The sequence below is a fragment of the Armigeres subalbatus genome, chromosome 3 (genome assembly GCF_024139115.2).
Source record: "Armigeres subalbatus isolate Guangzhou_Male chromosome 3, GZ_Asu_2, whole genome shotgun sequence".
NCBI lineage: Eukaryota > Metazoa > Arthropoda > Insecta > Diptera > Culicidae > Armigeres > Armigeres subalbatus.
In genome coordinates this window covers 119,374,581-119,388,699 of record NC_085141.1, presented here as the reverse complement: position 1 = coordinate 119,388,699, position 14,119 = coordinate 119,374,581, and the positions used below count along the sequence as shown (strand labels likewise).

Below are 14,119 nucleotides of genomic sequence, written 5' to 3'. Positions count from 1 at the left end.
CTAATAACTCTCTGTCCAAAGGGAGGCTCGCTGTATGATTCCTCTTGTCATAAATATCTCCCTGGTTAATGAACACATTGCGCTACGTCGAATTTCTCGGGAACGGATAGATGTTGTTGTTGGATTTCACTTCATGGCATTTTTCGACTCGTCGGTTATTTTGAATGTTGTATCTGTTGCGCTGTTTTTTCAGTTGCTTTTTCCGCTTAATAGCTTTGTCTCTCGCTTTTATTTGCTGAGTGCGGCGATATTCGCGTAGATCGTACTCCGTCCAATCCGCTCGCCAAACTTTTTTTGATCCTAACATACGGCAGGTTAAGGTTGAGTTATGGTTCACTGCTTCTGAATAAGTGTTGGGATCGGACGGTGGTTTAAGGTTCTCAATGTTAATTAATGGCTCAGAATTTGAGCTAGGATCCGACGGTGGCTCTGATGAAATATTAACATCACTTAAACGGCTGTCCAATGAACTAATTGCACTAGTTATTGATTCTGTTGCGGTATGTTGGTTAGAAATAATGTTCTCTGCTGAAGACTTTAATTCATCAAGTATATCCAGTCCCAGCATTGGATTGGAGTTCATTGTGAAACTTGCTGCTGTGTCAATGGACAGCTGATTGAGCTGATTTATATCATTATTTATGTTGCGCAGGTCAGTTGATAAAACTGCTGACATCGATTTCATAGTTGCTTCCATATTTTCCTTAGCAGCCTTCATCGCTATATCAAACATCGTGGTGATGTGATTTTTAATTGTACTTACGCTGCCAACTAAACTGCTATTTTTGTTTATGGTAGATAGCTCATTTTTTATGCTCGTTAACAAAATCTCCATACCTTCGAACGCATCGTGAACTGCATTGGGGTTCACCTGTTGCGCTGAGCGGTGGATAATTTCCGTGTTACTGTTGATTATTTCCGCTAATTTGGTCTGCTGTTCGGTCAGCGCTTTGATCTCAAAATTCAATGTTATTAACGTTTGGCATGAATTGCAACAAGGTATAATGTATGAATTAGGATCAATCCTCTTATCCTTTTCCTTAGAGAACTGCGCTGAACAGTTATTCCTACGCATGCTGCATGGAAGGTACACATTACCGCGTCGTCGGTAGAATCGAGTGAGCAAATTTCGCAGTTCATCGCACCAATCAAAATAAACTGTAAACGTGAGCAAAACAAATTAAAATTGAAACGCGTGACCGGGAGTAAAATAAAAATACGTCCACACCGATTGACGACAAAAACACTGTCCCACTGGCATCATGCCAAATGTCCTTATGGGCTTCCCCCAGCGTAACGTATGGACGTTTATAGACGTTCGCTTGCAGAAAAGCTTTTCCACGGTTTTACAACCACTAGGAGCTGAATTCAACTATGCCGATTTTTTTTTCTAATTTGAAATGCATTTCATAAGTGGCTTATTGGGTCTATGCCAGTGAACCAATCGTGTCAAGTATGTTAAAGTCATTCCTGACAATAAAACAGGAATAAAGAGAAAGCATGGCATAATAAAATTCAACTATAATAATATACTGTCAGGCAGACCCTCTATAGACAAACTGAATAACCAACATTTGTCACTTCATTTACAGGCATACTCTTCATTTTGGTATCGAACAGGCGGTCCCGTCTTGTAATCAAGCACGACTGGGAGTTCCTGCATCGAATATGGATAGCGTTGCTGCGGTCTAAGCTGTCCGAGAAACCATCGGTCGTGAAGCTGTTGGATGCGGTTACGGATGTGATCAACAATGAATTCCCGACAACGACAACAGAATTGATCGTTCCGGATGCGTGCGTCGAATGTGGTTTAGCTTTACGAACTAGAAATGACACGCTAGACTTGGAGGCAGGTCGACAGGCCAGATTAGCTAAAAATCAGCGAAATCTCGATATTTACTATGGACTTATTGCTCAAATTCTTGCCGCCGTCGAAAACGACAAACTGCATTGGAGGTATCACTATATGGCAACAACGATGTTGTACAACCTCGTACATCCGTTGTCCTCATATCCCGCTTCAGTGGCACAGTTTGCAGTGAATAACTTAATCCACGACTCATTGGACGAGCGTAAAATGGCAATTTGCTTGCTGAATCACATATTGCGCCAACAGAAACGAGAACATGTGAAAGTCGCTGTGAATCCGTATGAAATAGCTGGAATTCCGGAAAAGGCTCCCGCGCATGGATCCAGTGTGCAGCCTGGCTATCGAGAAGATAACCTCTGGTTACAGTATGATGTTACAAAAGTGCCGAAAAACCAACAAGATTGGGACCAGCCGCGCTATACGTACAAAACTGATGGATATTTTGGCTGGAGTAGCAATTTTTCCGTTTATGCCCCCAGCGCGGACCAGCCAATACTAGACCGGTCCCCCGAACAAATGAATGATTGCGAAATAAAAGTTTATCAATTCTTCAATCAACAGGATAACGTAGATAAACTTATTAAATTTTGGTCTTTGGAAGAGAAAAAAGGACGGGACAAATTCAACCGGAACCGTTTCTGTCTGGTTAAGGCGATAATGAATGCGTTCGGCGATCTTTTCCTGGACAAATTTGTCAAACATTTGCGTCCGCTGATTGAGGATAAGGCATCGGAAAGTAGCCATAGGTGTGCTGCCGAAATAATGGCTGGTATTATGAGAGGGGCCAAACACTGGCCTTACGATAAAACTGCCAAAATGTACAACGACTTAGTCCCATTGATTCGGCTTGCGTTGAACAACGTTACTGTAGATACAGACGTGTATTGGGGAACGTGTTTTGCAACGGCGGCTGAATACATGGATCCTTCCAAGCAATATTGGCTGCACGAGGCCCTTCTTGAAGACCCCCTCCAGGAAACGACCAGTTTCATTGATTGTAATCGATTGTACTGCTTGCAAGGTGCATTCAACCAACATGTCTGGCGCATGACGAGCGTGGCGAAGCGCTTGCTCGAATATCTTCGGCCATACCTGAACCACTCGTTCCAGAATGTTCGTGAACGCTTGGGCAGCACGTTGATCAACATATTCGAGGCGGATCTACGCTTCGCGGGATCCAATGGTTTAGAACTCTCCCCTAAGATAAGTGATATGATCAAATATGTTAGCCCAAAGTTGGCTGTTTTGTTGGAACAAGACTGTCCCACTATTACCACGGACGATAAGATGGACGTAGCTGGTAATTCCAGTGGAACTACTAAAAAGGAAGAAAGCGAATATGAAGTCGCTGTACGATTGTTTAAAACGGGTAAGTTTGTAATGTACATAATTTGTTATATATGAAATATGTCATCGAGTTCTGTTCTGTAAAATTTGGGAAAAATGTGCATTTTTATTATTTATTGTACTTTTTATCATATTTCAGTGGCTCAATGGCTAACGTGCGCTATCAACCGTTGCTCAAATGGCAATGAAATAGAGTACTTCGATTTACTTCCAATCGCCTGCCGATTGGAACGCTCTGAGCAGGATCAAGAGCTGGCGGAGATTTGCAGTACCCTGCTGGCCATGATCTCACAGGCACTCACCTTGGTGCCGTGCATGGATGCCGCCCTCACCAAGATAGACGAAATATCCAAAATGTCTTCATGGTCGGCTCGACGTTCAGTTATCGACGTGTTGCAAGTGTTGGTGTTCTATAATATGACAATAATTTTGAGCAATGACCAGTGGAAAACGAAAACACAGGAAATCGTTCTTCGCTTGCTGGAAGACAACGTGGTTGAAGTTCGAGAGAAGGCAGCTGAGGTGCTCTGTGGGCTTCTCCACTGCTCTTTCCTGACCGCTACCGACGAGCTGTTGGAATTATTTAAGGAAAAATGTCGCACAAAGATGATCAGAGCCAAGCGACTGAAGGTGACTGCCAGCTGCTCCAGTGAGATTGCCAAGAGCGAAGGGTATGTGTCTAAGATAGTATATTTGAAAGGGAAGATTTGAGATAGGCTTTTAATGGTTTTCGATCTTACCTTACAGAGAAGCGAATGCCGTTCGTGCTCGCCATTCCGGCGTTCTTGGGTTATGTGCCTTTATCTCTGCGTATCCGTATGAAGTGCCTGAGTTCGTCCCAAATGTGTTCGAACATTTAGGAGCACATTTGAACGATCCACAACCAATTCCGGTATGCTCATTGTTATCATACATCATTGGTATTCAACTGTAAATGACTTCCTACTTATTTCCCTATTTCAGGCAACGATTAGGAAGACTATGGGTGACTTCAAGCGAACCCATCACGACAACTGGGAGGTTCATCAGCTGAAGTTTACCGAAGATCAGTTGGCCGTACTGAGTGACTTAACGATTCCACCCTCTTATTATGCTTAAACAGTTAGTGACATGGTCCCATTTGTGAGCAGGTGCAGGATGGTCGGAATGATGTAATACGAAAATGTATTATTTTATCAAGTGTGGTTTTGGCGTTACGATCACTGCATGAAGTGAACGATTTATTCAATTATAGGTGATACAAATCTATAGCAAATGTAAATAAAGTTATTTTAAAACAGAAGCAAAGCTCTAGGGATTACGTGAGAATTTTTTAACTGTTCTAAAATGTATTGGAGGTTTTAATATTTACAGCATTATTTAATATGGAAAGAGATGTAATTACAATTTTATTTTATATGTTTGTGTTCTGGCAGTTACATATAAGTATTTGGTTTGCTGAGTTTTCTCGAAACGCTTTATCATGTTATAATAAAATTTTGCCAATAATTTTTGAGTGAAGCTTTATATACGGAAAGAAAAGTACCGTGAGCGTGCCTTGTTTTGCACAACTCTGTATTATGCTTTATTATGACTACCGCGCAATCACATTGCTGAACGCCGCCTACAAGGTACTCTCCCAAATTTTATGCCGTCGACTAGCACCAACTGCAAGGGAGTTCGTGGGGCAGTACCAGGCGGGTTTTATGGGCGAACGCTCCACCACGGACAAGGTGTTTGCCATTCGCCAAGTACTGCAGAAATGCCGCGAATACAACGTGCCCACACATCATCTATTCATCGACTTCAAAGCCGCATATGATACAATCGATCGGGACCAGCTATGGCAGCTAATGCACGAACACGGTTTTCCGGATAAACTGACACGGTTGATCAAAGCGACGATGGATCGGGTGATGTGCGTAGTTCGAGTTTCAGGGCATTCTCGAGTCCTTTCGAAACCCGCAGAGGGTTACGGCAAGGTGATGGTCTTTCGTGTTTGCTATTCAACATCGCTTTGGAAGGTGTAATACGAAGAGCAGGGATTAACACGAGTGGTACAATTTTCAATAAGTCCGTCCAGCTATTTGGTTTCGCCGACGACATAGATATTATGGCACGTAACTTTGAGAAGATGGAGGAAGCCTACATCAGACTGAAGAGGGAAGCTAAGCGGATCGGACTAGTCATCAACACGTCGAAGACGAAGTACATGATAGGAAGAGGTTCAAGAGAAGACAATGTGAGCCACCCACCGCGAGTTTGCATCGGTGGTGACGAAATCGAGGTGGTAGAAGAATTTGTGTACTTGGGCTCACTGGTGACTGCCGAAAATAACACCAGCAGAGAAATTCGGAGACGCATAGTGGCTGGAAATCGTACGTACTTTGGACTCCGCAAGACGCTCCGATCGAATAGAGTTCGCCGCCGTACCAAACTGACAATCTACAAAACGCTAATTAGACCGGTAGTCCTCTACGGACACGAGACCTGGACGATGCTCGTGGAGGACCAACGCGCACTTGGAGTTTTCGAAAGGAAAGTGCTGCGTACCATCTATGGTGGGGTGCAGATGGCGGACGGTACGTGGAGGAGGCGAATGAACCACGAATTGCATCAGCTGTTGGGAGAACCATCCATCGTTCACATCGCGAAAATCGGACGACTGCGATGGGCCGGGCACGTAGCCAGAATGTCGGACAGTAACCCGGTGAAAATGGTTCTCGACAACGATCCGACGGGCACAAGAAGGCGAGGTGCGCAGCGGGCAAGGTGGATCGATCAGGTGGAAGATGACTTGCGGACCCTCCGTAGACTGCGTGGTTGGCGACGTGTAGCCATGGACCGAGCCGAATGGAGAAGACTCTTATATACCGCACAGGCCACTTCGGCCTTAGTCTGAATAAATAAATAAATAATTTATTATGCTTAATATGCGCACTTTTTTTTCAATTTGTCATTATTATAATGATTTTTCATACTACCTTTCCCGCGGATATTTGAAATATTTACTCTAGAAAATTCAGAAGAATTTTGGAAGACATTCAGATTTTTAAGTGGAAATTCAAAATTTACGAAGATATTCTGAAGATTCTGGTTTGTTGTTTGTTCTGATTGGTAATGCGTACCATTGCAGAGTTTTCGTATCGTCGCGCGCGGATGTTTTTCAGTTTTATTTCGGATTGTGTACTGTGGGTGTTCTACGAAAGGCTGAAACATATAAGGCTGAATACTCATAAGGTTGAACTCAAAAGGCTGAAATCGGTGGGAGGCAATAAATCCCAATCGTACGATGGAGTACAAGTTGAGTGGTTGAATAGCGAATAATGAATGCGAAAACAAAAATAAAGAAAAAGGCATTGAAAATATAGAAAAAAAAACCTCAGATTAATCCACCTAGTGGTGATGGTGCTTTTCTCGCGCAAAAAGGTAATAAATGTAGCTTTTACGCTTACACCTCGATGATGTACAAGAAAGGCAAAACAGTTACACCGTCTAGTGTTATGATAGAAAATTTACACTAGTAGACGACAGATGGCGCTGCCAAAAGTTTCTCGAATTTCCAATGTTCGAATTTTGACTTTCGGACAATTTCATGGTACTATGAAACTGAACGAAGAGCATACTTACGCCTAAATGCGTTCAACACGAGCATCTTTATAGTACGATGAAACTCTTAATGAGAGCAAGCCACGGATAAACTTTAAAAATATTCATAGATGCAAGGCTTTTTGCCTTTCTCGTACGAAGTTGTACCGAAAGGCTATCATTTCACTCCGAAAACAAACTAAGCCGTTTCCATTGCTAAGCCGTTCCGCTAAACCGTTTCCATTGCCGCACATCGTCCCTTCCGTACAACCAGAAAGTAATGCTTCAAAGGGGGGCCAGTGCACAAAGCACCCTCGAGGTTAGCTGCGTGTCCTTGCAGCATCGAACATCGTGGCTCGCTTTTTTAGAAGACCACCATGGTCACTTGTTCGTTAAAAAGATCGTGTTCGACCACAGGGCATGAGCACCAGTATGACCCATCAAGCCGACTCCGATTCCTTGGACCACTTCTTATTTGCGCCTGAACTAGCCATCCTTGAGTCCACGCGCCACCTTCTGTGTAGCTCCGAGACGATTTGGACGATAGCCGATAAAACGGCGTTCCAGCCAACTTCATCTTTACACATCCTCCGAACTAGGTTGTCCGGGGTAGTGTCCAGACCACATGTGGCAAGCATGTGGTCACGCATTGCGCGAAAACGTGGGCACACGAACAACACGTGTTCCGCTGTTTCCTCTAAACCTGCGCACATGCACACCAAACACTCGGGCGATGCCGAGCAAGCCAGCTGCGTTACCTGCACTGTGATTTTGCAGCACGCTTAAATGCTGGGCACTTCGAATCCCCCATGGAGTGCTTGCTGTTCACAGTTTTGCTGGAACAAATCAAACAATTTGGAGGGTTCGTGCAGCATTGTGCCTTATGTCCCTCCAATCCGCAGCGTCGACAGAGCTTGCTTCTTGTGAGGCTCCAAAATGGCTGCAGCGAAATGCGATGACAGAAGCTCTCCGTCGGTGCGTGTGCACGCCACGGAGATCGGACGAGAAGAGGCCGAGTCATGGCTTGCTGCTTACCGACTGACGCGCTGAGGTGGTAATATATAATCACACGCTGATGGTAACTTACTCAAACCCCACATTCCCCTTCTTCTCTCACAAAAAGGAACAAAAAATCCTTTAGCATAGGACTAGTGTTTTTTTTGACGTAAACTACGTCTAAGGGGAAGACTCGGATACAGGGTGACAAATGAAAATTTCCAAATTCGAGACCGTCACGAAATCATGTAAGATTTTGAACTTTAATAGCGCTTTTATCTTCCGATGGATTTTTGAGATTTATATATCAATCGATTCGGAAATTCTCTACCAATTTGTCAATTATATTGAAACTTTGGGTTATGAATGTTAAAATAGGGTATCGGATCATTTTGGCAGCACCCTCTTTTCTTGTCCGCAAGAGTCTCGTTTCGGCCGTCGCCGTTCAGTGCGGTTGGCTTTTGGACTCTCCTTTTTGTGCGGTGCTTCGCACAAAAAGTAGAACAATGGAGCCGGACCAGTGACCGCGGTCGAAACAAATGTAACAAAAATGCGTAATGTAGTGCATGGTGTATAAAAAGTGATCCAGCTAGGGGCATGTTTGTGCAGGCATGAGACGATCAATTGTTATCAATGCCAATGCCCTTGCTAGTAATGCAATCAATTTATATTAAAAAACAACTTTGGAAAATGCATTTTTTTGCAAACTGAAAACTAATAAAGCCGTTACACATATTTATTAAAAATTATGGTCTCCGCAAAGCCAAGGGGGAGGAGGTAATCTTCTTCTTCTTCTACTGAATCGAGCGGCATGAAAATTTGAATGCAGAGGTTTTTGGGGCCGGGGAAGGTTCTTAAGATGGTTAGAGACCCTTCTCCTCTTTGAAACCTGGCTCATATACAAATAAAACACCAATTTCATCATAACTCGAGATCAAGCAAATGGGAACTGTAGTAGATAAAGTGTGATGAAAAAATGCGTGAAAACGATTTATCCAACTTATTTATTTCCTTGCTCAAGGAGAAGAGTTGAGGGTAGGATTTCAAATAATAAGACGGAAATAGCATTTTATCGCTAAACATAGATCCGCCGGCGAAACAAATTAGGTTCATTTGAATGCGGGAAGCGAATAAGACGAGTCACTCAAAACAAAACAAAATAAAAAGAGAAAGGACGATGTGAAAATTATTCGTCTACTGGTCGGTTGTGATTTCGAGCAGCTTTCCGAACTGTTGATCTCTTCGTCTTTTATTGCATGAGAAAGCGATATTGAACTAACTGGTATAACTTGTATAACAGAATAAAAGCCTTGGTGAGAGAGCGACGAGAACATGTTGCTTTCTCCGAAAATCCCTTTGAACCGTACGAACATTTTTCGCCTAGGTCATTCTGTTGGCAATTGTTAACGCGGTAGCAGGTGACGACCGAACGCTTAAGTTTAATTTAAAAAAAGGCGTAAGCGCGGCCATTTTGTTTTCGGAGTAGTGTGGTTCTGGAGAACCGGGATTTCCGTCGGCGATTGTTCGGATCGTTGTCACCATGGCCACAAAGAGGCACGACAATGGCGTAGTGGACGCTCCCTTAAGGTAAGTCTTCTTCTTCTTCTTATTGGCATTACATCCCCACACTGGGACAGAGCCGCCCCGCAGCTTAGTGTTCGTTAAGCACTTCCACAGTTATTAACTGCGAGGTTTCTAAGCCAGGTTACCATTTTTGCATTCGTATATCATGAGGCTAACACGATGATACTTCTATGCCCAGGGAAGTCGAGATAATTTCCAATCCGAAAATTGCCTAGACCGGCACCGGGAATCGAACCCAGCCACCCTCAGCATGGTCTTGCTTTGTAGCCGCGCGTCTTACCGCACGGCTAAGGAGGGCCCCTCCCTTAAGGTAAGTGTTCTACCCGAATACAAACTGTTGTTTGGAAAGCGACGTAACGCGTAATGGGGACACAGGATAGTTCGTCCCTTGACAATTACTAACGCAGCCTTGAGATTTGCGAAGGCTTATTTCAGTTCCTTAGTCTACTCCTTCTGTAAATACGGTAATTTTTTTAAAAAAAAAAAAACGTCCTGTGTCACCTAAAAAAAAAAAAAAAAAAAAGTTGAGAAATGTTTGAAGATATATGTGTGTGTATATTAGGGTGGCTCAAATTAGTATGGGAAAAACTTTGTTCAATTTTTTTGATGGGCCGCCCTCTCATTCGGTTCTATTTGATGCCCTGATGCTCTGGACAAAATTTCAGCCAAATCGGTCAACGTTTGGGCAGTGCTAAACTCCTTGGAAGTTTATAAGGAAAAATGTATGCAGAAACATCCAAAAACAGTAAATTGCAGCTGGACTACACAACTTACGATGAAGAACTATGATACTCATTCAGATCTTGGAGAATTTAATACAGAATGTTATGCAGAAAACCGCGAGAAGATTCGAGTTTGTCCGGCTAAGTTATTAGCATTTCTCTGCAGTGGGGTTTGAGCAAATTTCGTTTCTTATACCTTTGAAAAGACATAAATTCACCCCTACAACACTCCAGTAAAATGCTAATATCTTTGCGTAATAAACTCTAATCTTCTCGCGGTTTTCAGCATAACATTCTGTATTTTATTTTACAAGAACTGAATTAGTATCATGTTTCTTGATCGTAAATTGTGCCGTCCAACTGCAAATCACTGTTTTTGGATGTTTCTGCATACATTTTTCCATATCAACATCCAACGAGTTTAGCATTGCCCAAACGTTGACCGATTTGGCTGAAATTTTGTCCAGAGCATCAGGGCATCAAATAGAACCGAATAAGAGGGCGGCCCATCAAAAAATTTGAAAAAGTGTTTTTTGAGCCACCTTAGTGTATATATGTGTGTATACTATATAAAGGAGTGAGATGGCTCCAGATGGAACCTAGGACAAGAGGATCCTAGGTAGACAGTGTGTCGGAAAGGAGTAAGAAGACTCCAAATGGAACCTAGGACAAAAGGATCCTAGGTCGACATAATTTAGGAAGGAGTAAAAAGACTCCAAATGGAACCTAGGACAAGAGGATCCTAAGTCAACAAAATGTAGAAAAGGAGTAAAAAGAGACTCCAAATGGAACCTAGGACAAGAGGATCCTAGGTCGACAAAATGTAGGAAAGGAGTAAAAAGAGACTCCAAATGGAACCTAGGACAAGAGGATCCTAGGTCGAAAATATTTAGGAAAGAGTAAAAAGACTCCAAATGGAACCTAGGACAGAAGGATCCTAGGTCGACCATATGTAGGTAAGAATCGAAAAGACTCCGACATTGAACAAAATAATTCTAGGTAAACCATTTATTGAAAAGAAGACTCTAAGTAATGTCTACTCTAGACTACTAGAACTCCAGAAAAAAAAAAACAAAAAAAAAAATCAAGATGTGAAAAATATACATACAGATATATACATACTAGTGTAACATTGTAAACCAAATAAAATAAAACAACAAAATGGAAGAGTAAAAAAAAAAAATGTTTTCTCGTTTTTCATAGGAAAATTAAGAAAAAGAACTCGAAATTGGATATTATTCTGAAGGAACTGGCAGAAGAAAAATCGGCTAGAGCGGAGTTGAGTAAGCAGCTTGATAAGGCAAACGAAACGATTGCGGCTCTGCAGGTGAGTTTGAGGACACCACGGAGTGAAAGCTTGGATAGCAATAGCTTCTTGGGAAATGCGGGCCCTTCCAGTACCCGGCATGTAAGAAACGAGTCGGACATGGAAATGTCACGATTCATGACGTCAGTGAATCAAATGTCCATCTCGTCAATCAATGTGCCGGAGTGTCTGCCCTCAGTAAGCGGTGAACATATTGGACGTCGGGACTACGAAACATGGATTGATCTATTGACGGACTCGTTAAAGTTGGCTGGTGTAGATGATGAATCCACCAAATTTGTGGTCTTCAAAGTAAAGGCTGGTCACAGGCTTCTGGACATCTTCAGAAATACGAAGTCATCTCCGGATACTCCAGAGGAAATAGAATTTCCGTTTTCGAACGCTTTGTTCAGATTGAGAGCTTACTTTGGATCGGCATCGGATGTCATGCTACAGCGCCGTAAACTCGCTCTTATGATTCAGGGACCGGAGGAGTCGGACTTATCATTTATAATGAGAATCGGAAGCACGGCTCGGCTATGCGATTTCAAGGATGGCAAAGAGTACGAAGAAATCGTAAGCACAGTAGCAACACACGCCAGAAATAAGGATGTACGTATCACCGCTCTGAGAATGCTTAACAGACAAGGATCATTCACGGAACTTGTGGATGCAGTTAGAGAAATTGAAGCTGTTGCGATGAATGAAGAGTATTATCGTCTGCAACATGGCCAACCGGTACAAGCAACAGTAGCAGCTGTAAGTGCGGCATATCCGAAAGCAGGACCGTCAAGCCGAGGTCTACGTACACTTCCTCGCGGTAGATTTCGACCATTTCGACACTCGTATGCAAGTCATTCCAAATGGGATTCACCTAGAGGGTCGGACCGGTCAGGATTGGAAAACAATCATGATGCCGGAATGCAGCGCTGCCATCGATGTAACAGCATTTATCATAGTCCTGATGAATGTTTCGCAATTGACAAGATATGTCTAAAATGTGGCCGTAGGGGTCACATACAAAAGGCTTGTCGTCCGCCCATGAAAACAGGACCCATTCGCCGAAGGGATGAAGGTAACCGAGACACCAAGCCTATCCATGTAGCTGCTGTTGATGAGGAGGTCGTAGCGAAGGCAGAAGAGCCAGCAGATGAGCAAAATGTGAGTGTAGATACTGAGAAATGAATTATCGTTGAACATTTGATTTGCTATGAAGAAGTTAAATGGTCTGAAACAAATATATACATTGAATTCGAAAAAAATAGATAATTTAGATTATTTCGTTTATTTCCTATTAGTACATCAATGTTCATAAAGCAGAACAATTGAAAAATCTTCTATTAATATATCTGTTTTTCTTGCAGTTGCATATTGCAACGTTCATGGCAGTAGAGGTTAAGGACGAAGGAATGATAAAGGCAACTGTAGCGGGGTTGGAGTGCGAGTTCCTCATTGACTCGGGGGCTCAAGTAAATACAATTACGGAACAACGATTTAGCGTGCTGTGCTCAAACGATAAGCATCGTAGTGAGCTATATAATATCCAGAGTAGAAGCGATCGCCCTCTTAAGGCGTATGCAACAGAGGGGGAGATTCCTGTTTTATCTACTTTTGAAGCTTTTATGTATATTTCCGATGACCGTCCAACTTTGCTTGAGAAGTTTTACGTGGTGAAGGAATGTCGGTCGTTAATAGGACGAGCAACAGCAACTAGATACAGTGTTCTGCTGCTAGGTTTGCAAGTCCCGGTGAATGCGGTGAAGTCGCTTTCACATTCATGGTACGAAGCGGATGAGATAGCTTCAGTGGGAATGGGCGAAACATTCCCAAAATTCAATATTCCCCCGGTTAAAATAAGCTACGATCGAACCAGACCCCCCTGTCGCAATATATTTATGAATATACCAATAGCAGTCAAACCAATGGTTGAGGAACGTCTTCAACAGCTGCTAGCGGCGGGTATAATTGAATCGGTAACGGATGACATGGAGAATCTGTTTTGTTCGTCAATGTTGGCGATACCAAAAGGGAAAAACGACATACGATTAGTGATAGATCTACGAGGGCCGAATAGTTATATTCAAAGAACCCCATTTGCTATGCCAAGTCTTGAAAAAATTTTGTCAGAACTAGATGGCGCAAAATGGTTCTCGACAATAGATTTAGTGAATGCGTACTTCCATATAGAGCTCGATAAAGAAAGTCGCCATCTCACCAATTTCTGTACAGAATTTGGAATGTTCCGGTGTGTTAGGTTGCCGTTTGGATTATGCAACGCACCGGACATCTTCCAAGAGGTATTACAGCGCAAGATTCTTGGAGGTTGTCGAGGAGTTAAGAACTACTTGGATGATATCTTCGTTTTCGGGAAAACTCCGGAAGAGCACGACGAAAACTTAGAAGCTGTAATGGCCCGCCTCAGAGAACACAATGTAAAAATCAACGAATCTAAATGCACCTTCAAGAGCCAGAGTGTCAAATTCATCGGATTTATGATTACCCCGGAAGGTTGGCAAATCGAGGAAGGGAAAATGCGTGCCATTGAAGAATTTCGAACACCTGAAACAATAGCTGAAGTGAAGAGTTTCTTGGGTTTGGTAACGTTTGTAGATAAGTTTGTACCACATCGAGCAACTCGAACAGAAAAGCTGCGGGCGTTAGCTAATACGGAGAGCTTCTATTGGACAAATGAAGAGGAACTGGAATTCCAAAACTTCAAGCAAGAAG

General features: G+C 42.8%; 1 protein-coding gene across 1 annotated transcript in view; it reads left to right on the top strand.

The window, feature by feature from the left end:
* Positions 1 to 4,705, top strand: part of LOC134219873 (proteasome activator complex subunit 4A-like) — a 29,331-nt gene extending 24,626 nt beyond the window's left edge. The window contains exons 6-9 of the mRNA XM_062698760.1: positions 1,593 to 3,239; positions 3,357 to 3,888; positions 3,965 to 4,109; positions 4,181 to 4,705. Of these exons, the coding sequence (XP_062554744.1) occupies positions 1,593 to 3,239; positions 3,357 to 3,888; positions 3,965 to 4,109; positions 4,181 to 4,315 (2,459 nt within the window). The 3' untranslated portion in view covers positions 4,316 to 4,705. The remainder of the gene's footprint in view (positions 1 to 1,592; positions 3,240 to 3,356; positions 3,889 to 3,964; positions 4,110 to 4,180) is intronic.
* The last annotated feature ends 9,414 nt before the right edge of the window (positions 4,706 to 14,119 follow it).